Source organism: Oryzias latipes, chromosome 16 (assembly GCF_002234675.1).
Source record: "Oryzias latipes chromosome 16, ASM223467v1".
NCBI classification, from domain to species: Eukaryota; Metazoa; Chordata; class Actinopteri; order Beloniformes; family Adrianichthyidae; genus Oryzias; species Oryzias latipes.
This window is the reverse complement of record NC_019874.2, coordinates 6,485,569-6,512,371: the sequence shown is the minus strand read 5'-3', so window position 1 is coordinate 6,512,371 and position 26,803 is coordinate 6,485,569. Positions and strand designations below refer to the sequence as shown.

At 41.3% G+C, this 26,803-nt stretch overlaps 2 protein-coding genes across 3 annotated transcripts in view; both read left to right on the top strand.

The window, feature by feature from the left end:
* Positions 1-1,495: 1,495 nt before the first annotated feature.
* On the top strand, positions 1,496-14,133 carry laptm4b (lysosomal protein transmembrane 4 beta). The gene is made up of 7 exons (XM_023964340.1): positions 1,496-1,756; positions 2,867-2,978; positions 5,184-5,257; positions 5,402-5,524; positions 5,617-5,715; positions 7,926-8,021; positions 11,482-14,133. The coding sequence occupies exons 1-7, from the start codon at positions 1,511-1,513 to the stop codon at positions 11,560-11,562; spliced, it is 831 nt and encodes a 276-aa protein (XP_023820108.1). The 5' UTR covers positions 1,496-1,510; the 3' UTR covers positions 11,563-14,133.
* Positions 14,134-14,429: 296 nt separating this feature from the next.
* Positions 14,430-26,803, top strand: part of matn2 (matrilin 2) — a 20,519-nt gene continuing 8,145 nt past the window's right edge. Inside the window, exons 1-9 of one of the 2 annotated variants that reach the window (XM_011484895.3) lie at positions 14,430-14,539; positions 17,352-17,490; positions 17,576-18,148; positions 18,234-18,356; positions 19,314-19,436; positions 19,693-19,815; positions 19,937-20,059; positions 22,023-22,145; positions 22,436-22,558. In XM_011484895.3, coding sequence (XP_011483197.1) covers positions 17,370-17,490; positions 17,576-18,148; positions 18,234-18,356; positions 19,314-19,436; positions 19,693-19,815; positions 19,937-20,059; positions 22,023-22,145; positions 22,436-22,558 — 1,432 coding nt within the window. In that variant the 5' untranslated portion in view covers positions 14,430-14,539; positions 17,352-17,369. The remainder of the gene's footprint in view (positions 14,540-17,351; positions 17,491-17,575; positions 18,149-18,233; positions 18,357-19,313; positions 19,437-19,692; positions 19,816-19,936; positions 20,060-22,022; positions 22,146-22,435; positions 22,559-26,803) is intronic. The other variant, XM_011484896.3, reaches the window with a different exon arrangement.

Genomic DNA, 26,803 nt, shown 5'->3' with positions numbered 1-26,803 from the left:
CACAAAGCAACAGACCGTCAGAGCCACATGGTGTCATAGCATTAACATTATCAAAGTTTTCCAGTGATGGTGTCCATCCCCGGCTCACCCACTCTATTGGCGTTCGTTCCACCCGAGTGAACAGGAGAACTTCATTCATATAATCACTACTCAAGTGACACGCCCACCACACGTGTGAACATGAATCAGTTGCTGACAAATGGACAGTTATGGCTCAGATGCCATTAAAAGAATCATTTCAAAATAAAATAAGTCACATATATTAATCATGGAAAATACCATTTGGATCAAAACACAGTAGGTTTATTTTACTATAAAGTGAAAACGATCAAGTGCGTCACAGCAGACATGACACATGTGATGTCATCAGCAAAAACTGATCAACCATCATTCCTATCCAATGTGTAGAAACACTTTGAATTTAGTAAAGACGTGACCATTTTCCCTTTGGATTCTTTGGATGTGGAAAAACAACAGTGGATTGAACTTTAGGAAACTAAAATGTGAATGGATTTGACATTCATTCTAGTTTGTTTGTTTGTTTGGACACATATTTCATTTACACTTGACTATCTTATAAAAAATAGCAGGAATGTGGAAAAGTTCACCTGCACTGTTCAGTGTCAGGTATTTTTCTCTGAGTCTCACTGGTTGATGTTTTGGACAAAGATCAATTTCAGGTCAGAGAATCGGATCGTCAACCATAAATTATGATATGAATCCAATCTTTGATCAAATGAATCATAACTTACACCCCTGGAGGAGTTAATTTTAAATTATTTCAAGTGGCACAATTAAGGAATAGCCCAAACTGGACATGTATGAGTTTATTAATTTTTTTAAATCTGGATTTCAGACGCTTAGAGATTGTTTATCCTGTCTGTGAAACTGATGGAAAAAGAAAATAAAGCTCATCCGTTTTCAAAAGGATCCTCTTTTTAAAGACATGAAAGTTACATTCTAGAGTGTCGTATTTATTTATAGATCCCTGGAATAACTTTCTCGAAATCACTGGTTGCATAATGGGATTTAATCCCGTCTAATCTTCCGACGAGGGTGTCCGTCATCACCTGAACGACAAGCTCGATTTGTTGAATCTGAATTTAACCGGAAACAGTCTTTACGAGCCATCAAAATAAAAGCACATTAAACAAACGTTCATGCGTGTTTACACACCACTAATGCAAGGTCCTGTGCACTTTTTGTTGACATCTGACTTATCTTCTTTGTACACCCCAATGGAAATACATTTTCTGTTTGTGCTATTAAGATTTTGGATAACAAAAAGTAAGCCTTTATGATTGTATTCCGAAGTTCAGGAATTCTTTGACATGTAGTTTGAAGTTTTTATTCAAATTTTACAATTTCTTTTGTGTGGTGGAAATATATACTTCTATAAGACGGTAGAAAGACGTGTTTTAAATAACGCAACAACATCTTTGCGATGCCTGTCACTCACCTAAAAGTGACATTTGATGTTTTACTTTGAAAGTAACCTGATTTCCTGTGCATGGCTGTGCTGCGCGCGCAGACGCTGCTCCTGCAGCAGGTAAACAGTAAACAGTGGCTCCGGCTCGTCATTCTTCGGTCAGAGGCGACGCTCGCGGACCTCTGCTTTCCCCCCAGAGCCCGACTGCGTGTCCACATGTTCACGGACAAGACAGTGGTGTCCCCGTGGGACCGCTGGTACTCCACCAGCTGCTGCCTGTGCTGCCATGTCCGCACAGGAACCATCATCCTCGGGGTTTGGTACATGGTGAGTCCCGCCTCTGCCTCCCGCCGCATCCACGGAAGCATCCAGAGACAGACACTTGATCCCGGCATTTAGTGGGACCAGTTTTTGGTGTCACTTCGGTCGTTTTTGTTCTTTCTTTTTTTTTGTCTGTCCATTCTCTTTTGTTGTGTTTATAGAATTTTATTATTATTATTATTATTATTATTATTATTATTATTATTATTATTATAAACACAGGTGAAAAATAAACTGTACATCAATATTTCAAAGTAAACGCCACTGGGGATAAATACACAAAAATAAACTAATATTAAATGATAAAGATGAGCAAAATAACATGTTTTAATTGCTTTTTTGTGTGTACTGGATGGCATGGAGTGTAAGTAAAATCTAATTTGGGCTGATAAATAAAAAAATTGGAAGATTCATTGTTAAATTTTGTTTTGTGAATATAATACTTGGTTAGTACAATCAGGAGATTTATTAAATAAAATTGAGACAAAAGTATATTAATATAATTAATGAAACCAAATAAGATGTTTGTCCATGTTTAAGTAAAATGTGTATACATTTTAGTTTTTTTCAGACTTGTTAATTAGTCCCAAATTTTAGGTCATTGTTGTGCGTCATTGCCGTATCACATGTGCTGTCACTTCAGATTGACGTTTAGTGTTTCGCAAATTCACAATTCCCCTTTTCCAGTCAACAAATGCAGGAACATTTCTCTGTAGGATTGTGTGGAACACAGACATTTGTCAGGTCTTTGAACGCAGCACAAACACCTGCAGCAGAAAAGGGGAACCAAACTAAACAGAGCAGATGGAAAAATCTCCTCTTTGCTCCCTCATAAATAAATGAGAACATGTTCAGGTTGCAGGCTTAGTGTCAGTCCGGTTGTTGACCGTGGAGAATTTTCCTTTCACCTGATCAGCATGAGTCATCTGTGTTAATGAACCACAGGAAACACACGTTTGGAGAGCGGGAAACCCTCACTTTAGTTCTATGAACTAAAGCTGTGGAATTTCTCAGGTGGCCATTTTTGTGTGGACGGTTTCAGCTTTGACTAACGTTGACCTCTGCTCCACTGTCCATATGCTGCTCTTTATTCACCCATATGTCCTCTGCCCTAAGCTCATCAACGCAGTGGTGTTACTCATCCTGCTCACCGCGCTCAGCGATCCTGAGCAGTACCACCTGACCAGCGCTGAGTTGGCTAATGACCTGGATGTCATGGATGATGCCAGTAAGTAACCCAGAAACTCAGAGTCTGAAGGTGCCATGCTTAATCACGGACGGCTTTTGCAGAAATCCTATTCATCAGCAAAACACACACCAGTTTGTTATTTCAGACCTAGTCATATCTGAAACGAGTGTTTCTGCTCTGAGGCAGACACTGTAGTTCTGGTTTCCAGGTAATCTGAGGTTCTCCTGACTTTAATCAAACAGGAAACCTGTAAGCTTAATGTCCATCTGTTTGGAGAATTAAAAAAAAAAAAAGCTGGAGGAACGCTCTGGAACAGTTTGACAAGAGGTGAAGAGGCTGTCCCACAGCACACGGTGCCTAGATTCTCCGATTAGAAACGACTTTTATTCCTGAAGATTAAGTTCAGGCAGCTGGTGCCACCATTCCTCTAGAAACACATATAGCCCAGAATAGCTGCAGAAGGAGTCATTTATCTCAAAAGTTTCACAAGTTCAGATCTAAAAAACCCTCAAAAAATAAAAAACAACATTTTTTGTGTTGTCTCACGGTGACTGAGCATAGCTGAACAGCAAGCAGCTTCTTAGCTGCACGACTGCCTGCAGGCGACCTGTCTGCTGTGGTGCAGCTGCACGACTGCCTGCAGGCGACCTGTCTGCTGTGGTGCAGCTGCACGACTGCCTGCAGGCGACCTGTCTGCTGTGGTGCAGCTGCACGACTGCCTGCAGGCGACCTGTCTGCTGTGGTGCAGCTGCACGACTGCCTGCAGGCGACCTGTATGCTGTGGTGCAGCTGCACGACTGCCTGCTGTGGTGCAACTGCACGACTGCCTGCAGGCGACCTGTCTGCTGTGGTGCAGCTGCACCACTGCCTGCAGGCGACCTGTATGCTGTGGTGCAGCTGCACGACTGCCTGCTGTGGTGCAACTGCACGACTGCCTGCAGCCGACCTGCCTGCTGTGGTGCAGCTGCACCACTGCCTGCAGGCGACCTGTATGCTGTGGTGCAGCTGCACGACTGCCTGCAGCCGACCTGCCTGCTGTGGTGCAGCTGCACGACTGCCTGCAGCCGACCTGCCTGCTGTGGTGCAGCTGCAGCCCAAATAGTCTCCTTTGCATATTTTTTGCATTGCTGAATGCAGTTAAATCTTCAAAATAATGAGGAAACAAGGCTGCTATTAGAGAATGCATAGAGCCAGGGGCGGGGTGAGGGGGGGAGTACTCCCCGCCCTTTTTTTGGGGTCAATTTTAGTATCAATATCGACAAAGATTAGGAAACGATCAGTACAAGTTTCTTAAAGCATTGCAAACAATACTAAAATCAATATTTTTGAAACAATAACAATAATCACAGTGTTAGAAAAAGGTATTTTTGATCTTTTCATTTGTAGAGATCTTCCACTCTGGTGTTTCGTCACCCTTTTTAAGTCTTCTGCCCCCCTTCCCCCATATAAATTGTTCTAGCTCTGCCCCTGCATAGAACAGTTTTAAAAATTAGAATCTATCACAATTATTAGTAATATGAGCATTACACTTTTTATTTTGTGGTCTAACAACCCGTTGTAAAATAGAGTTTTTATTCTCCCTTTTGTTAATTTGGTTAGAACTTAAACTGCAGGAAGGTTAGGTGAGGAAAACAAAGAAAATAAGTCTTAACAATAAAAAAAATACAAGTGAAGTGAATTAAATGAATTGCTTTTTGACAAATTCCTGCAAATATTAAATGGTGACTTTATAATATAAAGATATTTGAATGCAACAGTGGACGATTTGAACCCTAAGAGGGATCTTTCTTCTTGCCATTTAGCACAGTCATTTTCTGGATGACATCACCGGTGCGTGTTTTTTTGTAGTTCCTCTTAGAAGCTCAAACACGTTTCCTCCTGTCAGTCTGGTCTGCAGAAACAATCCAAACCCACAGCAGGAGGTCAGCAGAGAAGAGTTCACTCAGCGGTCTGCAGCACAGGGTCTTGTGTGTTTGGGATTCAGCCTCTCCCTGTATTTACATAACAGAATCATCTTGGTTATTTGTTCTCATGCTGGGTCATGCTGGGTCCACGTGAACCCGAGCTCAACTTCCACAGATTCGGTCCATTTTTATAGCTGTGCACACAGAAAGCACACATTTGAGAATAAAAAACAAACAAACAAACCTGTTTTGCATGAAAACTCCTGCAAACGGTCTAAAAGCATGAATACTACTGTGGAGGTCGTCCTTTAGAATAACCTTCTTGTTCTGGCGTTTTCAGACATGTGCATTGCCTCAGCGATCTCCCTGCTGATGATCCTTATTTGTGGGATGGCCACATACGGCGCATACAAGGTAAAAAAAAAAACCCTTCATTTTCAGCTTCATTGTAAAACTCAGATGATCTTGAAAATGGATTTAAGGGGAGCACGTTTCTCTGGTTGATCACCCGGAGGACTCTGTAGTGAGATGTGTGTTGATCTTTAACCTGTGTCTCAGCTGCGCGCTGCATGGATCATCCCCTTCTTCTGCTACCAAATCTTTGACTTTGCTCTCAACACGCTGGTGGCTGTCAGCATCGTGGTTTACCCAAACACAATCCAGGACTACCTGCAGCAGCTGGTGAGAAACCGCAGGGGTTTTTGCTCTCATTGCGGTCAAACCTTAACCTCACCTGGAGTCTCTGATGTTGACTGACTGCTCTGTGATTGCAGCCTGACAACTTTCCCTACAAAGAGGAGGTTTCTGCTCTTAGCAGCGTGTGGCTGGTCCTCATTGTGCTGCTCTTTATCGGCTGCATTCTCGGCTTCAAGGTAAAGTTTCCTCTCTTTGCTTCCGTACAAGAACCAAACTCTGTAGAGATCCTCCTAGATCTGATCATGCATCTGTTCTATCACGTGATCTGAGCTGGACTGTGGCATCCACAGCATCGTTCTGTAGCGTTAGCTTCCTATGCAGAGGGAAAGAAATGGCTTTTCTCCTGGCAAAACTGTCAGGGCCTTAAAAAGCCCCTAATTGGGTTACAATGGGGCAAGAAAGTCGGAGCTCTTAGAGCAGCTTTGGAAACAGATGGATGGATGTAGCAGATGGTGTTATGTTTGGCCAAAGCGTTCCAGAAACAAGCCGTCCGCTGAGAGTCAGAAACAGCAGAAACGTGTGTTACACCACAAACACGCTCTCTGTGAACTGAACACAACAAGAGTCTGTTTGTTAAAACGCTGTTGTCATGTTCCTTTCAGAATAAACTATATCCATGTATTAGATAATATATTACTTTTGGCACACTAAAGAACTATCTAAAAAAAAAAGAAGTTATTTTTACAGTTCATTTTTCTACCTGGAAGTAACTGGACCTGATTTCTGAGGCTCCGCCTTTCTCTCCTTGTGGGTGTCGCCCATTTCATGACGTCATCCTAGTGTTTCTGCGTTTCTCCCATGAAAACAAACAACATCTGAACTTTGACAAAGATGGATGTGCATAATGTGTAAATAAAAGAAAAGCGTTTAGCAGATCACCACTATCTCCACAGTGGAAAGTGGGTGGGTGTGTTAGCCTGGGGGCGGGGCTAGCAGCGCAGACTCTTCCTGGAAGAAGCTGTTCTCACTGGTCTACATCACAATGTGAGAACTCGCTGGTTTTCGTGGATTGGGAGGGGCTGGTTTTCAGAGGAAAGCTCAGAGATGCGCGAACAGATCGAAATATCACTGTGGGGCTGTTTTTCGGGAGGAATGAACATTATATATTACACTTAAAAGCTCCAAAAAGTTGATTTTGCATGATATAGGCCCTTTAAGGTCTAGACTGGGAGGCAGGTTGATGTAATCTTGAAGCTACCCGTAGCTGCATGTGGACAGAAAAGCCCTCACACCACAGCCTAATGACACTAGATATTAAGGGTGCAACGAATCGTTTAACATCCATTTGATTCATATTAGGGCTGCACGATATGAGGAAAACTCGCGATATGCGATATTGGTGATTAATATTGCGATAACAATATAATTCGCGGTATATAAACAAATAGCAAAACAAACAAAAACATCATTTCCATTTCACTACAGCAGTTTAAAAATGATACTCCAAATGACTCCAAATGACCCTAGGAGGCAAACATCAAACATAAAAGGGCTCATCTGATTGATCAACAACGTAAACGGGTCCTTCCGATTGGTGAAATGCATAAAGGGATTTATTTCATTTGTTCAATATTTCAAGCTGCCATGAGTTTGTTTTAGCACATTTAATGTAATCATTTATTGCAATTTTCGCCGTCTTTTGCGGTATGCATATTGAACAGCTTGATGTCGCGATAACGATAAATTTGCGGTATATTGTGCAGGCCTAATTCATATCATAATTAGTGATTGCTGATTCGATTCATAGTGGTTCGTTTTGAACAAGTCGATTCGATTTACTGATCTAAACTCAAACCAGGACATGTCTGACCAAAACGTCAGAGATAAACACCTGGTTAACAGTGCAGCTGAAGTTTTTCCAGACTCCTTGGATTTCTTGGAAGCTATAATTACACCACATCATCCATGCAGTCTTTATTTGGAAAAGTGCAATATTTCTTTGTTTTTTTAAGTGTTTTTTATGAACAACAATTAAAAAACATTAATTTGGTGAATTTCAATAAATGCATATTAGTTACTGATTTGTTTGAGAGGCTCTTGTGGGTTCAGGACTGACAGTCCCACGGATGTCCTAAGCTTGAGCTTTTTGATATAGTGTCATGTTGGTAGGAGAACAGGATGGAAATGCAGGAAACAAGCTGTTTGCATGAAGAAAGAGTCAAACCAACTTCCTGCTGATATTTTTTGAACGATTTTGAAGCTGAGCGACCTGACATGAAACTCCCAGCTGTTCCTGTCTCCAACAGCACAGAGGAGCTGCTGAGGTGGCATCAATCTGTTTATCCTCACACGATCTCTAAGATGTATATTTCTCATATGAAGGCGGTATTTTTGGATTTTCTGCACCTCTGATGTGTCTTTTCTTTTTGTTTTTTTCTGGAACCAGGCCTACCTGATCGCATGTGTGTGGAACTGCTACAGATATGTGAGCGGCAGAGGCAGCTCTGAACTCCTGCTCTATGTCACCACCAACGACACCACGGTAAATTACCCAGGAGTTGGTTTTCTTACGTTTTTTGGGCTTAGATTGGTGAATGTTTTGTTTAAAATCAGGAGTTTCAACCCTTTTTTCTTTTTCACTAAAATGTGACACTAACGTGAGATGGGATTAGTGAAAATCTCAAACTTTTGCTGGGATTAAAAAGGCCAGCCTTAAGTGAATATTATGGAAATATTGTGTTATTTTTCCCTTGGAAGGCTTGTTTTACCACTTTTAAAGTGACTCTTTAAGCATGAAGAATGATTTTTACTCCAATTAGAAGTAAACTGAAACTTTTAGAAGCTGTTTTAAGTCACATATTTCAACATTTCTGGCAAAAAAAACAACAATTTCTGAGTTAAATCAGAAATGAAGCACTTCTTTGTTATTTAAATGTACCAATGTATTTGAGTAATTATTATTCCAATGTGAGTTTCTATGTTTATATTTGTGTTTACTTGGTGAAACATCAAACATGCTGGTAGTTTCCAGAAGGTTGTGTTGTAGTTTCTCCATAAATCTTGGTTTTAGACCACATGTTTGAACAGTAATCCTTCTGTATTTTCCAGTGGAAACAGTTGGGATGCTTGGAACCTTTGCTTTTTAAATCAAGCACTGCTGTCATTTATCATGTGTGCTATGGTTGTTCAGAAGTCTGAAAAACACTGATGTGCGTTTAACACATCGACTGTATCTGAGCAGTGATTGATTGATGTCATTGTTTCTATGGCAACCGCCTTTGCCACTCAGAAGTGAGCTTGTTGGAAGTCCACACCCCTGAAAGCGGGCTACACCAAATCTGTCAAACATTCTGAGCATTGGACGTGTCGGCCAGCAGGCACCACGTCCTCTTATTGAAGCATCTGATTGGACAGTTTATAACCTGAAGGACTTGCACCATAGAAAAAAAAAATTAGAATTATCAAGAAGATGTTGTAAAAAGGTATCAGAGCGATAATGGTTATTCTGACCATTAGAATGACTGAGTAACAGCTGTTTATTTCTCTATAGACGTCTATGGGGGTTTGACTTCTTGAAGGAATAAGGTACTTCCTGTTTGGAACGCCAGGGGGGAAGAGTTAGTCAGTCCAGTTCTCTGATACAGTCGATGGTTTTCTTCTACTCCTGACAGTGTCTTGTCTTTTCATTGGAACAGCTTGAGTTCATGTCAGCAGCTTGGCCTCTTGGAAGAGTTCCTACATGAAATGGACCCATCCCTGGTCAAAACCAACTCAACTAAGTAAAACCAAGCTGTTATAAAGGAATTTCTCTTTCAGGCCAGATGTGAAATCTTTTTCTGCTCAGGCCAGACTGGCTGTAAAGTCCCTAAGTTGAGACCAGTTTCAGGTTGAGCTTTTGTATAGTAGGCTGGACTGGGCCCCTTGTTGGTGTCTGGTTTCCTCTGCCCACACACCTGTTCCAGCCGGGAGAAAAACGATGCCGGAGAAACTCTGGTGAACTGTTTTAACCATCAGCAGGAACGGAGAGAAGCTGTCAATCACCGAAGGCTGAAACTTGACCTTCCAGAGTGGCTCAAGAGCTCTGCCAAACATGGACCTCCTATCAGAGTGACACATCCCACGTTTCCATGCAGGGTTGTTTCATTGCTATGTAGTGGGTTGCAGAGGCGGCTGGAGGCTCCTGATGTGTTAAACAGCTGAGCTGCAGAGAGGAGCACGAGCCCCCCATCAATGAAAAAACAAAGCAGGAACCCGCCTCTCTGTGTGTTTACGTCAGCGTTGGCCGTTTAAGGGTTTTCTGCAGCGTCTGTGTGGGAGCTGACCGACGATGGCTTTTGCTCTGCAGCCTCCATGACAGCACTTTAGGTCAAAAGTCCACTAATGTGCTCCATATGGGACAAACCGCAGAGCATATAGAAAAGTCATTAACGCCCACACAGTCGCATGCTGATTGGACTTTACAGGAACAGTAAGGATCTGTTACGTTTGCAGGGAAATGAGCAGTTTTTGGTGTTTATATTCATCTGATCCCATCACCTCCAATCAAACTTCCTCTTCCTTAGTCATTCTTTGTATTTTCATAATTTTTTACCCATCACAGTCAGCGTTGTTACCAGTTTGCAGAAGATTATGATGAGGAGGTTGGTGATGATCAAAAAGCCTCCCCCCCAAAATCAACCTTTAACCCAACAATGGCTCAGATGTGCTAAACGTTTGAGAAGACCAGTGGGGTCAGCATTATGAGCTTTTGAAGGTTTTAAAGCGTAAAGTCAGGTTACTGTTGTTTGTTCTGTCTGGGTTTATATAAAACTCTTGACAATTATAGAACAGTGCAGAGAAAATATGTTTCTGTTTGCTCATGAATGTGTTCCTATGAACATCTACTTAATTAAAAAGACACGGAGAACAGGAACTCTCTTTGGACTTGGCTTTTATAAGTCACCCAGATTTTACCGTGACGTCTCCTAACATCACGGTTATCTTTTTTTTCTCTGCGTGTTCTGCCGGGGCTCCTTCAGTGTGGAGCAGGAAACTGCAGCTCAGTCAGTTTTCTGTGTTCGTGACTCCTTCATGAAGCGGCGTTTATGAGAGCGCTGCAGAAAGACCTGCGAGTTCCTCCGGAATCTTACCCTTGCTTCAAAACAAAGGTTGCTCACTGAGCAACCAACAGAAACACAATGTGAACTCCAATGTGGATCAAATTGGTTTGATGACGTGTTTCTGCAGCTGTCCATCAGTGACGGGGCAGATGGTTTTGTCTCACCTGAAGATCGTGAAGTCCTGATTTTGCCTCCAACCCTCTGCAGGAAACAGATGTGCCCAAAAGGGTCAAACAGGTTCATCACAGAGTTCATCAATCCAGAGTTGACCCATTTTCCACAGTAGAAATGCCTTCCCTGACTGTGAACAGGTTAACCCAGGATCCTCGGGGGTTGTTGTTTGTTTCATCGTCTCCTCACGCTGGGATCTCAGTTGTGCTTCATTAAATAAATGCAGCAAACCTGTGACCTCATCCTACCTTTTTCTGTGTCAGGGATGAAGAAGAGAAGATGCTCTGCAGATATTTGTGTTCAGCTTTTAAGCTAAATCTGGATGCCGATGTTCAGCAAAGTATTCTTTAACCCTTGTGCTATCCTAGGCACTTTAACATTGGGAGTTGGGTCATCTAGACCCACTAGACAGTGCTCTGAACCTTTTTTCTTCAATGATTTGTGATCTTCACTGGTGTCCATGGATTACATGAAATCTTTCCACCTTTTTCTACCTTTGTCATGGTAGGGAGAACACGTCAATGTAAGGGTGGGGTCATAGGATAGCACAAGGGGTAAATAATCATCTTATCTCAGTGTCAACTGCTGTAATCATGAAGTCGTTGACCCTGATTGTTGATGCACATAAGGCTTAAATAATTTTTAAACAGCCATTTCCTAAAATCAGATTTTTCTGAGCCATTGCTCCGACTTTGACATTTGGTTGGCTTTTTGTCACTTTTCCACATGCAGGTGCTGCTACCTCCCTACGACGACAACATGAGCGTCCCCCCCAAACGGGTTCCGGCGCCCTGCACCTCTGCAACGGCATAGAAAGGCTCCCGGGATCCTGCCCTAAAAAAAAAAAAACACTACAATGATGTTTGCACCACACTGCCTGTCCAGTTCAGCGTTTCACAGCTGGCCATGTGACATTTCCGCTGTGCGTTCACATCACAAACACACAAGCATCTGCAGCACACACGGTTGCCAGATAAGTGTCACGGTTTTCAGCCCCAAGTCATCTAAAAATCAACAGACCCCACAAGAACGTCCAAAAAGTAAATCTGTGATTAATTAGCTGTAATTATCAGTAATTATTCATCCATGATTTATTATTTTCCGTTTTGATTGAAAGCCAAACTTTGATAAATCTTTTAATTATATTAAATTCACTATTTTTGCAGTCAGTCAGGGCAAAACATTGAATAACAGACTCCAATGGAACTTTATTAGAAATCACAGAAGAACAAACGTGAGCTCACAACACCTCTTTTTCCTCAAACTTCATGTTACGCCCCCTTCTGTGTCTAGGGGTACTTGGAGGCATAACATAAAAAGTAAAGCTTTTGGCTAGTAAATCTGACTGTAACAAAAACACCAAACGAATGTCTCCATAAAATATAACCAAATTTATTGACAAATAAATAAACAACCACCAATAACTAAAAGTGAAGCAAAAAGGCTTCAGGGTGAACCCAGGCCGAAACAGCAAACAAAACCCCACCTAACTGAAAACTTGTTTTCTTACCTGAACAAAGGAAAAGGGAAAACAAAGACAAACACTAACCTCCCTAGACTAACAAAAATGGTGTGGAGGTCCATGTGGTGGTTTTAAGGATGCCTCCTCCAGCCCTGGTCCAATGGGAGGCCACCCCCTTTCCACCACACCGGAAAATAATCAGACAAAAACAGACACACAAAGATGCACAAAAACACAGAAGTCCCACTCTGATACAGAAATACACAAGACACAGAACAAACAGAACCAAACAAAACCAAAACCGGCCACAGCCGTAACACTTCACAAAAGAAAAAGAAGGGAAGGAAAAAACATAAATAATCAAATACTGGGGGTTCCTGTTTGACTTAGTATCGCTATCAGAAGGGGAAAGAGTTTTTATTCTTTTTAAGAGAGGACGAATGCAAGCAAATCTCCTCTTAAAGTAGGGGTTTGATTTTTAAAAACGTTTTCTTGTGAATCTAATATTTTCCAAGAATGAATAAAACACGAGCAACTCCAAAAAGTATTTGGTAATTTCCTAATTGTGCATAAACAGGAAACAGGAAAGTCTGTGCAAAGCCAACAGGAAAAATCCTCCTAAAAACGTATGTATGTATGCGTTCATAAAACAAATGATCTATTGTGTTTTTTTAACAATATCTAGTAGTTTTCTTCCCCTAAATAAATGATAGACAAACATGAAATACTTTATCTATTAAATGGAAAGTGATGGCGTGTAATAATAATGTCACAACTAAATAAAGATTTTAATAAAGGATCAAAATAAAGGATCAAACCTTACAGCCTACTCTGTAACTGAACAAGCAAAATACACAGATTTGGATTATCAAAAGGAATAAAATGATCAGAATCAAGCATATCAATGTTATTTATAGCACAGATTAGTAGACATTTATCAATTTTAATCTTAGCCAGCTATACATCTCATGACTGCAGGTGAGGCTCACTTGCCTCCCCTGACCCACTCGTCCCTGTTTGAATCGTATTTCAGTAAGAAACCAAAAACTGCCCAGTTGACCCCACATCTGCTGAAACGTTCCCCCCACGCAAAGCAATTTTTACGTGCAAATTCAGAATCACAAACGCACAATTGGGTGGGAAACCGTCCGATCTGGCAACCGTGAGCACACCCGTCACTCACGTTCAGGCTAACTCCAGAAATGATGAGCACAGTTATGCTTTTGAATCTGGGTCTGGCAAAAGCTCCATAAAGTTTGTTAGATGATATATATTTCTACTGACTGTAAAGCTGATGGTATTCTGTGTGTCGTGACCTATATGGACTTACTTATGTTGAGGACAAATGCAATAGTGAGGAAGCTGTAAGTGAGAGTCCTAGTGCTGTGTTTTCGTCTCCGCTCTGGATCAGCGTCGGATTGCCTTCCTTCATGACTTTCTCTCTCTGGAGTCCACTTCTGATGTGCGGAGCGTCATTTAAAGCCGACGTTTCCTAAAGAGATGCATCTGCCTGAATTCTGACATGATCAAAGAGCAACCTAGTGTATATCAAACATATCTTTTTACTGCTTGTCCTTTAGGATCCAAAGGATCAACCCCAGTGTGCTTAGATGATGTCCTTTTGTGTTTTTGCTCAATGAAAGAAATGTCTCTGGGCCGTTTTTATCTGTTCTGAGAGGAAGGAAGAATCCCTGCTGTGGAGTCTGCTCTTAGAAAAACATTCTGAATGAGTTTTTCGGAGGAACCTGGAGAACGTCTGTAACCACAGTTGTGTTTTTTCAATTATTCGTGAACATCGCTCAAGTCCATTCCACCAGATGCAAGTGAAGCTGCTCCCTGGACAGAACATGTCCTGGAAAGACTGCAGTCAAACCTGACGACCATTGCTGCCTGGAAAATAAAGATTTATGTTTTCAATCAAATTATGTTGCCATGTTGTTTTATTTTTTATGGTTTAGGTTTGTTTATTATGATATAACTGTAAAAAGCCCATTCGCCCAATTCTGTACTTAAAAATGCATAATATTAATACAGTCCCTCTTTATTCTTCTGAGGTAGTTCAACATGGTTGGTTCTTTTTATCAGGAAAGATGTGAAGCACATGAAGGAAACTCATGTTGGAGGGATTTTTCCACCAGGAGGAGTCAGCCGGTGTAAACAGACCTGAAGAGGATGGAGTAAAGGGGCTGTACAATACTGAAAAAAGAAAAACATGGCCACTATATACGTATGTTTATGACGTTAACAGAGGAGGTCGAGGTTTTCCGCTGCGGCTCCTCACAACTCACTGCTGGGATTATTTCAGAAAACCTGACATTTCTTTAAAAGGTGAGTAAAATTTCTCATTATTTTTTTTGCTGTACTGACTGAGGCTGTTGGTCAACAATCTGCTCCTTTCCCAGCATCAGAGGTTCAAAAAATAACTTCAGTACTTTTTATTTTTTAACTGTTTTAATCAACATTTTTGTTTAAAACTATCATCCAATAATACATAGATTTGTAACTCTTTATTAAAACTGTAATAAAAATCCAGGATTGCTTTCAGGAAAGTGCCTCTGTGGTGAGGGCAAGGAATTTTCAAAATAAAGTCCAAACCGATTGGTTTGACTCATAAAACCACCCCGTCTGCAGTGCAGAAATCTTCAGGGATGCCACTTGCTTCCTCTGCAGCTTCCAGAGAAAAGTGTGAGAATGCTATGCTGTGTTCAGGTCTCCTCTGATCCAGCTTTATCTGCACATCTGGACGTTTTAGACACTTTCTATGGTGCTGGTGCCTCGTTTTTCCTGTCAGTGAAATAAAACCTGTCTTTTTGAAAACAAAAGTTTGAGAGTGACAGGTGAGCAATGGCCCTCATAGGAACTGGATCAGGAAACCATCTGCAGTACCTTTCAGCTTCTCCTAAATCACGTTAACCCACCTATGCGGCAAAAATCCACAGGCTCCTCTAGGCTGTGCTGGCTGACTTCATGAGACGATAACATGGAAAATCCCAGCTCTCATCTTTAAAACAGACTCTGCGCTAAAAGAGAAATGTACCATACGTACTGTGGAATAAAATTTGCTTTCCTAAAGAGCCTTTACAACACCTCAAATAACTTGGATGAAATGTGAAAATTCAATATTAGAATGTAAAAACATGCTTAAGGCAAACTGACCTTGCAACTTGAAAGCAGAGCTTCTCAGTTTTGTCTCTGTAAAAAAGAAAAAGCTGAAATAGTTTAACTTGCTTTGCTTTCAGACAAACGCCTCAGTTCACAACATCTTCAATTAAATTCCGTAAACGTAGGTTTTATGTGGTGTTCAGCAGTAATACATATGCATTTTGTGCTTAACCCTTCAATGACCTCATCATTGGTCCCACATCACAAACAGAAACAGCTCAAAACGCCAAACGTAGCTCACCAGAAGACGAGCACAGCACAGGTGGATGCGTCTCTGCTGCTGTCAATAGAATGAGACCCTCCACTCAGTCGTGGCAGCAAAGTGACAAGAGTATTAAGTAAATTCAACATGTCGAAGAATTAAAATACTAAAATAATTCAATAAGGTTCAAAGAAGAAACATAATCTTTACTAAGAAGAAGAACACTTTAGTTAAACTAACATAAATTACAGCAACACATTCGTTAAAACTGCTCAAATTTTTGGGAAAGAATTTAATTGTTTAAATGTTACACTGGGGAATTTTAAGTTACTTTTCCTAAATATAGGAGTAAAACAGTTCTAATTCTTTCAGACAAATGGTCACTTTGATACAATGAATTCTGGTTAAATCCGCGAGAAGATTACCAAATTATTTTAATCAGAGATGCATTCTGACTGAACAATATAATAAACTTTCTCTTTGCCATAATATGTTTCACTGAATTCAAATACTCAACATATACTGGAAGGTATAAGTAAAGTTTATAAAACTTACATAAATTTTTTTTTTCCAAAAGTGTTTCTGTTTTTAATGGCTGATATGAGTTCAGTTTATAACCTGCAACACTCCAGCGTGCAAAGTCCTGATAGAAACAAGACTTTAAAAAACAAACCAGGATGACAAAAACAACAACAAATTAACTCTTTAAAAACACTAAAAAAAAGAGCATCAAACATCAGAAAGACTAAATCTGCTGGCCTTTTAGTGAATGGGGTGACTATGATCTATATTAAATGTAATAAAAGTCGAATGTTTCTCCTTTCCTGCACTCTTCTTTCAAATGAAAATCCTCCTCTCTTCTTCCAACAGTTGTTTATCTGTGTTTCACCTCCATCAGCTCCTGGTTTTCTGTTCATGTTGAAGGCTCATCCTAAATGCTGTCTGGTTGTTTTGTTTCTTTGTTTTTTGGCCTGATATTGAATGATTAGAAACGGATCTGAACAGACGCCTTGGACATTGACATAGTTACAGACAAACAGGCTGGAGCATAAATGTGGGACATGCTCAGATTTTCGCTCTAAAGAAAATGGATCAAAGTTAGGAAGTTCCTCCACTTTCACAAGACTTTAATGGTGGCTTGGAGTGGACCACAGCCCGCACTGAGGATTCTGACGGCCACTGGCAGGTTTAGAACTTGACCAAGCTAGCAAGAATATGATTGAAGTAATACCCCATCATGATGGACACTGTCAGCTGCGTAACAAAGGGGATATCATGTTATGAAGAGAACAAACTATGAGGAATTATTCGAATTTTGGAGCCAAAGTGGTTTGATGCATATTTACATCAACAGGCGTGAAGAATGGGAATGAAGTGAAGAGTTTATACCTATTTTAGACTGTCTGGCCAGCATGCGATGTTAAGGATGTTAAGGATGTTACCAAGGCGGCGTGGGGGTGTAGTTCTGGAATCGTGAAACCAGAGGAAGAAGCTGAGTTTCTCTGCTGATGGCAGAGGACTTGCAACGTTGTGTCACAATGCACACATATAGAACATGATTGGTTTATCTGAAGCTTAATCCATCATTCCAGGTTTATTCTATGACCTTGATCCCTGTACAATAGATTCACAGCTGCAGGCTGGGATAGTCGTTTGCTTTGAGTCAATTCTCTCTCCAGGAACAGAGAAATCCTGCTCCGTGTTTTTGTCTTGGACTGTTTTGGTCAGTGTTTTTTTTTCTGCATCAGCTCTTGTGTTTGTGCTCCTGTGCTGCAGCTGTCCCCTCTCATCAGAATGAGGTGTGTGGCCCTCAGCGTTCTCTGCCTGCTGTGGTCTAACTCCATGCAGATGGACAGACATGACCCCAGAAGTGCCCCAGGGGCAAATGACACAGCACTCCATAGCGGTGCAGTGGGTATGTGACTCACTGCTCACCAAACTTCATGAACATTTTGTTCCTTCAGTCTTTGAAAACATAACAAACTTCCTTTTGGTTGCAGAGAATCCCTGCAAAGCCATCCCGCTGGATTTCGTCTTTGTCATTGACAGCTCTAGAAGCATCCGCTCCAACGATTACGAGAAGGTCAAGACCTTCATCATTAACCTGCTGCAGTTCCTTGACATTGGCCATGATGCCACCCGCGTCGGCCTGCTGCAGTACGGCAGCGTGGTTCAGCCAGAGTTCTCCCTCAACACGTACGGCAGCAGAGCGGAGGTGGAGCAGGCTGTGAAGAACATGGAGCACCTCGCCACAGGAACCATGACCGGTTTGGCCATCCAGTACACCATGGAGACGGCCTTCACTGAGGACCATGGAGCCCGGCCTCTGAACATGCACATTCCACGAATCGCTATGATTGTGACGGATGGGAGACCTCAGGACACGGTGAAGGAGGTTGCAGCTGAAGCGAGAAAGGCTGGCATCCAAATCTTTGCTATTGGAGTTGGCCGGGTGGACATGAAGATCCTGAAGACCATAGGGAGTGAGCCTCACTCAGAGCATGTCCACCTGGTGGCCAACTTTAGCCAGATAGAAAGTCTGATCTCGGTCTTCCAGTCCAAACTATGTGGAGGTAACAGACCTCAGCGGCGCCTCCCTTCGACAGTTATTCGGCATGTTTCTTGGTGTCTGAACGGGAACGTTTGTACCTCCATTAGGGTCAGAGCTGTGCGAGGTGGTGGACCATCAGTGTCAGCACATCTGCATCAACGTCCCTGGTTCATACAGGTGCAAGTGCAGAAAGGGCTTCAGCATCAACCCGGATGGCAAAACATGCCAAGGTGAAGGAGCGTTTTAGGAAATGAGCTGCACCAATTCTGCTTTCCTGTGGACGCTCCACAGCAGAAGACACTTTCACTTCATCAGAAAGATTGTTAAAGATAACAATCCCTAGTAAGAGTTGATATTTGTATAAGGTAAAGGTGATTTCTTTTTTTAATTCGGTTTTAAATAAAACTTCGATCGTGGTGGTGGACTGAAGCTGGCAGCATGTTTGTGAAATTCCATGCAGATTGCTCAAACAAAGTTTTCTTTTTCCATATTTTGGGTAAATGTGAAAGTGTCACACTCGAATGACTGCCAAACCTGTGGCCATCCCATAATAATTTTTCAGACTTCTTTTGGATGTCCCCAACATGTGCGTTCGGTTTTGGTAGGACAAAACACTGCAAAACATTGAGCCCCACAAGTGATTTTGGCCCCATGTACTTCATTGATGGTTTCTGCTGCTGTGATGTCATCTTTTTTTTTGTTTGGGGGGTGGGGGGCGTTCACTATGCCCAAAAATTCATTTTCCCAGGGTACTCTATTATTATTATTTCTGCAAATAATGGTTAGTTTTTGAGTATGTGGTAGAGGCGACATTTTTGCTCAACAGCAAAGACAGAAAGAAGAATTGCAAAACAAACTGATCCTTGCAGTCCAGACCTGCTGTGGGACATGACCATAACTCAATAAACAGAAAACATACATTTATATACTATTATTAAATATAAATTTATTTATTAGTTACTATTTATATACATGAACAATTTGTTTAGTATATGATAAATATGTTAAACATTTTTAGGTAGCTAAAATCTCATAATAATGAAGGGTAAACAGATTTTGTTTGAAGTCTTTGTGAAGGATGAACAGCACGTCATGGAGGTCTTTTCCTGTGCGACTGAGCGGCCGGTCTGCTCCTGCTGTTCTTCTGGGCTTTGATGATGATTCTCCTCACTGTCGTCTGTCTGCAGCTGAAGACATGTGCGCTGAGGTGGATCACGGCTGTGAGCAAATCTGTGCAAACCTGCCTGACGGCCACGAATGCCGCTGTCGTCCAGGATATGAGCTCACTGTGGATGGAAAGACTTGCAACAGTAGTGTTGTGTTTTATACTTTCCTTCCTCTATTTCTTCTTTTTTTTAAACACATAACAACACAGGTGAGGGGCAATTTGGATGTAAATATAATTTTACTGAGTGGGGATCACTTAGTGGGACATGATTAGGTTTCCAGTTGTAAAGTTAGTGATGTCTTGGCCTCCTAATTTAGGAAAAGGCTCTCCGTGCTCCCCCAGTTCTTGTTCACTTTGAAATCATTATTCGTAATTAAAAAGCCACTTCCTCTGGTCAGGGATCGACTACTGTGACCTGGGGATCCATGGCTGTGAGCACAGCTGCATCAGCCTTCCAGAGTCCTTTGTCTGTAGATGCATGAAGGGCTACAGCCTCAACCTGGACGGCAAGACCTGCAGCAGTGAGAGGCTCTTATGTTATGATGTCATATCAGTGGGCACATACATTACGCCGCAACAGGATCAGGAAACAGTGAAGCTTCTGCTTTTGTAATCGCCAGCAATGCTCTTGCTCTTTTCCAGAGATTGATCACTGTGCAGATGGCAGTCACGGATGTGAGCAGGACTTCATGAGCACTGACGACAGCTGTGTGTGTAAATGCAGGAAAGGATACACACTCAGACCTGATGGAAAGACCTGTAGAAGTAAGTGGACATGTTTTCACTAAATGCCTTTAAATTTCATGTTAGTTCAGGTAAATGAATAAATGAACAATTTAAAGGCTTTCTCAAGCTGTTCCAAACAAGAAAGAAACTTTACAGTTTACAGTACTTTACAGTGTACATTAATGCCAATCATTCCTGGAACAACACAAAACTCTGGAAGAAAAGATAAATAATATTTGGAATGCTTCTTTTTTACTGTTTTGTTGAGAACTTAATACAAATGTCATTGTGATGACATTTTATATGCTGCAGAAGTGTATCATATTAAAGATTGTTGTTTTCACTGCTGTCTTATTCTCTTTAAATGTGCCACATGTTACAAGAAGTAATCAGGCCAGAATATGTTTTTACAATGTAGTTACTTTACCTTTACCACCAAGTTAGCATTGTCTCATTTGGTAAGGTCAGAAGACCAAGTGTGTCTATACACTATACAGGAAGGTAATACGTGTACATACCCAGCATTTACTACCATGTAAACACACTGTAAGTACCCAGTAAATTCCATAAAAAGTACCATGTAAATACCACTTAAGTACACTGTAAGTACTGTACTTTAAAAGAAAGCGTTACCATTACATAAGTGGTAGGATTCAAGTCATTCTAAAAATTAGTATTAAAACGGATTAATATAATCCAGTTTAATCCAGATCTTTATGAGGCCATCTTATTTTGTTAAAACAATGGCCAATACAAGTGACCCACAGATTAAATTGTAGAATTATTGGTGAGAGAGAACAGCAAAGAGACAAGAATACACTGGCTAGAACATAAGAGGACAAGAGAGGTAACTTCATAACCGTAGTTGTTGGAGGATGAAGTGGACAACCGCAGACTAACTAGAACATCTGTCATCGTGTATTACCAATGTATAGCTGATATACATTGGTAATACACGTGATAATGCCATACAACATGTCAATTATTAGAAATGAATGATTGTGATAATGGACACCTTGAAGGGCATTTTCCTGCTTATACCATGGTCACTTACAAAAGAAATAGATATGCAATACAAGTACTTTAGTCTTGCTATTTAACATGTTTAAATCGTTTTTCCCAAGAAACAGAATATTTGATGCGTGGTGTGATGCGTTGTCATGGTAACAGCTAACAAGCCTTCACCGACCTGGCTATGTAGCAGCGGAGGAAAGTGGTACATGTTGCATGTTTAGTGATGTAAAGCATCATTTTAGAGGGAAGGTTCACCTCTTCCTGCTTGCTTTTGTCCAGATCTACAACTTCTATCTGCATTTTTCCCCAGCTGTTTCCCTGTGATTTTCAAGAAGTTAGGAAACGATCAACAAAAATCCCTAGGATGAGTTTTCATTTGTAGCTAATACTAATACTAATTCAAGATGGCGGCCTCTTCCCGAGGTCAAAGGTTGACGAAACAAAATGTTTCCTTTTCCAATATTGTGGCAAAATGTGAAAATCGCCAAATTTCCCATTTTGCCACAATTTGGCCACCAAGCCGTAGGTTGAGTGGCCATCCCGTAATTATTTCAAGACTTCCTTTGGATATCCAGTTTGCATTAGTTTCGTTAGTATATTTTAAAATATTTCTTCCATTAGAAATTTTTGGCCCATTCATTTTTTTTACAGTTATTTGACATAAAACACTTAATTGATGGTGTGAATGAGCATAGAGCAAAGACCTCAATTTGAAATCAATAGAAGAGTTACTTTGAAAAAGTTTCTTTGGGAAGAAAAAAAATCAAAAACAAACAATAAAGTATTTTTGGAACTGATGTTTTAATTATGTTGTGACTTCCTCTGTTTGCATTCAACATATTATCAATGTATGAAGTTAAACGGTTACGTTTTTTTCTGTGTAAAACAGGGTAATAATTTGGCCGGTAAAACTATGTTTAGATTTTTTTCTCTACTGGCCAGCTTGGCCGGTGACTCAAATATGTAATTTCGGATCTTTCTGCTGCAGAGATTGATCACTGTGCAGATGGCAGTCACGGATGTGAGCAGGAGTTCATGAGCACTGACGACAGCTGTGTGTGTAAATGCAGGAAAGGATACACACTCAGACCTGATGGAAAGACCTGTAGAAGTAAGTGGACATGGTTATGTTTGAGTAGGTTTTCTATTGGATTAATTTATAAAACAAAGAAAGACTTTTTCCAAGATCTGCAACCGACACTCTTGAAATAGGAGCCTGGGGTATACATTGCAGGCCTGCAGATATGAACTGTGATTTTTATAGTCAAACGACAGACCTTCAGGCGTTGTACTGTCTAACTCCTAATAATCCTAAACTGGAGCATCAAGGGGAAGCACTGAAAAAGCCCCATCCCTGCTGGAGATGCTCGTCCACAGTAAGTGAAGTTTGTCTTCCTGCAGAGACAGACCATTGTGCTGACGGGAAACATGGCTGTGAGCAGGAGTCGGTCAACACAGAGAACTCCTGTGTGTGCAAATGCAGAGGAGGATATTCGCTGCAACCCGATGGAAAGAGGTGCCAGAGTGAGTGCCAAACTAAGATCATGTGCTGCTGGATTTTTGAGGGTGTATTCAGGCACATTTGGTCCGCTTTAAGTCAACCAACAGAAACAGAGAAAAAAAAAAGAGTTCAACTGTTTATTTGTTGGAACGTTTATTTTAACACAGCTGAAAATGCTTTTCTGTGTCTCGTTAGGTGGCACGCGCTAGACAGGCGCTGCCGTGACATCATCCTTAAAGCTACCTTCTAGTTCCTAACAGAATTCTCTTAAAAATAATGATATAAGACCACAACGTTGAGACACAGCAAAGAAAAAGGTGGTTGGATGAATGCAGGTTCATTAAAACAACTTTTAACGTCCTTTCACTGTTTTCCCGACAATTTACATGTCAATAACACTTAGCAGCGTACCGTCATACCTGACGTCTCATCAGCACTGCATCCACTGAGTTAAAGCACACACGGCACGTCTACCTCGCAGTAACCGCCTTACAGCATACCTCCGGTCTACCAAAGTTACAAGTAAAAAGTGCTACCGATGTTGAAAATTCTTTATTGAAATATAAAGTTTGACTAAGTTATCTGTCCCGGGAAAAATTGTAACTCGAATCCAAATTCTTCCCCTACCCCTACAGCTTCTTTCTACCCCTCCAATTGTTGGGGCATTTGTAAGAAGTGATATTTTTGAAAACATTTTTGAAAGCAAATATTTAATATTTTCATTTGCTACTTAGAAAGTTTTGTTTGCAATGTGTTGGCATAAATATCACATCATACATTTGGACTGGTAGGGTTGTCCAAAATAGTTTTTAAAATAAATAAAATAAAATAAATTTATACTGTATTCATCCCTCAATGGGGAAATTCTTCTCCGCATTTGACCCATCCCCTGGGGGAGCGGTGAGCTGCAGCTGAACCGCGCTCGGGAGGCAGTAGTGTTAAGGGCCTTGCCTAAGGACCCCCACTGGGTGATGTTAACTGCTCGCCATTGATATGGTAATTGCCCCCCAGTACCATAGCTTATTCCCCTCCGGGAATCGAACCTTGGAATCCTGCATCGTAGTTTGTCACCTTACCAACCGAGCCACCCAGCCAAAAAAGGATGTTTGGTATCGCTCTGTGCTGCAGAAGGAGAAAGGCTTTTCTTCACGTGGTTGTGCTCTGATGCACAGAAGTTTACATGTAAATGTTAGCAATAACTTTTTGATTTAGCATGACTTTCTAAAGTTATAAAACTGATGTTATGTATTTTCCGAGCGCTAGCAGCTCTGCACCAACATAGCTAACCCGCGACTGTTGATAACGTCATTGAGTTGGAGTAACGTCTGAACCTGAAGACACTGGGGTTTTGTCTGAATTCATTCTCTACTCACTATATGGTACACTATATAGTGCACTCACCATTTTGTAGTGCGTTTTTGAATCTACAATTCCAAAATCGAAGGGCCCTAGAAATCTCCCAGAAGTCTCTACGAAAAACCAGTGTGCATCAACGTTCACTAGATTGGCGAATATAGACCACAATGCATTGGTTTTGAACAATTTTTGCATAGAAAATGTATTTAAAAGTATTTTTTGATAAAATATCAACATTTTCTTCTTTAGAATACAGTGGAATCATAAATGGTGGTTGCAAAACGCTTATATCAATGAGATTTTCACTTCGTGAAATCAATGACGTCATAGTCACCGTTAAAAAAAAAAAGTAGTGAGCATGATGGGAATGCTTTTAAAATCCAGGACACTAGATGGTCGTGCACTATATAGTTTTTTTTTTTTAGAAGTTAGGGCTTCGGGTGGGACTTCTGATATAGTTTTCCAAACTCTCTGTTTGGAGTGCTAAATGTTGGGAGAAGCCGTAGACGTAGGGGAAGAATTCAGCCTTTCTCTTGTTGTTCTGACCTGCCCTCACAGTTCCTGGCCAATGACTGATGAGATCTTTAGTCATGTGGTTTTGTTTACAAGTTTTGGTCTGTAGCAGAATAGACTGCTTGATGCCAGTCTGAATACAGACCAAACGCAAAGTTTGGGACTCGATCTGGAACAAATTAAGCGACTTGATCTGGAAGAGGGATTTTCCCAGTCTGAATACACCCTAAGAAACAGAAGCAGATGCTGTTAAGAAAACAGTATAAATGTGAAGGATGATAGTGATTGTGAATAAAAAACAGAAACTGTGAATCTGAAGCACAGTTAGCAAAACCTATTTAGCCTTAGCTACTATTGTGTGTGTCCTCTGTGCAGCAGTTTGCATGTTGCCTAATTCTGAATGTATTTTGGAGCAGCTAGCTCAGGGGTCGGCTACCTTTATCACTCAAAGAGCCATTTGGATCAGTTTCCTACAGAAAGTAAAACAACGGGAGCCACAGCACCCTTAGGAAAACCCTGTGTTTTCAGTGAATTTTACACGTTTCTAAAGTTCCTGAAGAAGTGTTAATTTTTTTGTATCCTCTGTCATTTAATGGGTTCCATTGAGAACTATTTCCAGAGAGGCCACAAAACTAGTAAATGTCGTAATATGTCGCAACCAACCAGCAGTTAATCCGCTTCTCCAATAGATTTTTGTCAACAAACTTTTTTTCTCATCTGGATCAAGATGTTTTTTGGGCAAATGCTGCGTGTTTATTCTGGAAAGTCTTGCAACATATGAGACTTTGTTGTTTGCTAATTCCTCATCATACTGGTAAAGTCGTTGAAAGCAAACAAATATGCTCAGGTGCTATTAAATGTCCTATTTTCTTCAGGAACTTCAATTTTCTCTTAATTCCCCATCATTGTCCTACCTGGGTGGGAACATTGTTGGGATTACATGCCGGCGGGAGTCGTGGCGGTGACGCAGGTTGATAGTCACATAAAACTATCAACTTTACTTAGAAAATGTCTACATATAGATTTTTTTAAACCTAATACTTAGCCTGTTAGTTTTTTGTTTTGTTTTTCAAATTATTTTTATGAACCTTTGCTGTTTACTGCTTCCCGACCGTAGTCGCCAGCACAGAAGAGCCGCTCCAGGGACGAGCAGCTCGCCTGGTTCCAACCCGCTCCTTGGGGGTATTCCAGAAAGCATGTTTAAACGACCCTGACTTAAACCCTGAACTCTGGCAGAAATCCGCCTGAACTTGCTTACTTTGTGTGTGTCGGTTCCAAAAGACCGGATATGAGTTGGCGTAATTATGCTCGACTTGGTAACCCTGGGCGTAATGCGCGTGCACGGCAAGTACATAAAGTTTTCTCATTCTCAATGGATCGCCGAAGTCCGGAGTCATTATGGAAACGCGTGGAGAAAAAAAGAGAGCGCTATACTTCAGTGAGACAGAGTAGGGGATTTTAATGACGGCGTTTGAAGATTATACGACCATCAAAAAAATAATATGGTTGAATCAGCAAAAGGAAGAGTTTCTCCTTGGAGAAAAAGAACGGACAAAGTGAATGCATTAGTTTCTGATCTTATTTCCAATTAAATTATAAAATATATAAAAAACGCCCCTCTCACCCTCCGCGGGTGGTTCTCCTCCAAGCTCGGGTCCTCTACCAGAGGCCTGGGAGCTTGAGGGTCCTGCGTAGTATCTTAGCTGTTCCTAGCACTGAGCTTTTCTGGACTGAGAGATCTGAGGTCTTTCCATGTATCTTTTGTAGCCACTCCTCCAGCTTGGGGGTTACTGCCCCGAGTGCTCCAATTACCACAGGCACCACTGTCACCTTCACTTTCCATGCTTTCTCAAGTTCTTCTCTGAGTCCCTGGTATTTCTCCAGTTTCTCATGTTCCTTCTTCCTGATGTTCCCATCGCTTGGCACTGCCACATCCACCACAACGGCTTTCCTCTGTTCTTTATCCACTACAATCCAGGCTGTGCACAGGTTGGTGTGTCCTGACCTGCAGTCTTGAGCGACTTTTTTGTCAACCAGGATTGGTGTTTGGCTCCTCTGGAGTCTCTACCAATGCCCTTCTGTGTGTTGCTCATGTATTGATCCGTGTGTCTATTTATCTTGGTTGCAATGATGCCTGACATGAGCTTCCATGTTGTGGACAGACAGGTTATTGGCCGGTAGTTGGATGGGACCGCACCCTTTGAGGGATCCTTCTGGATCAGGATCGTTTGCCCTTCCGTTAGCCATTCGGGGTGAGTCCCATCTCTTATCAGCTGGTTCATTTGTGCTGCCAGGCACTCGTGGAGTGCGGTGAGTTTCTTTAGCCAGTAGGAATGATGTCAGGGCCTGGGGCTGTCCAGTTCTTCATACCTGAGACTCTATCTTGGATGTCTGCCACT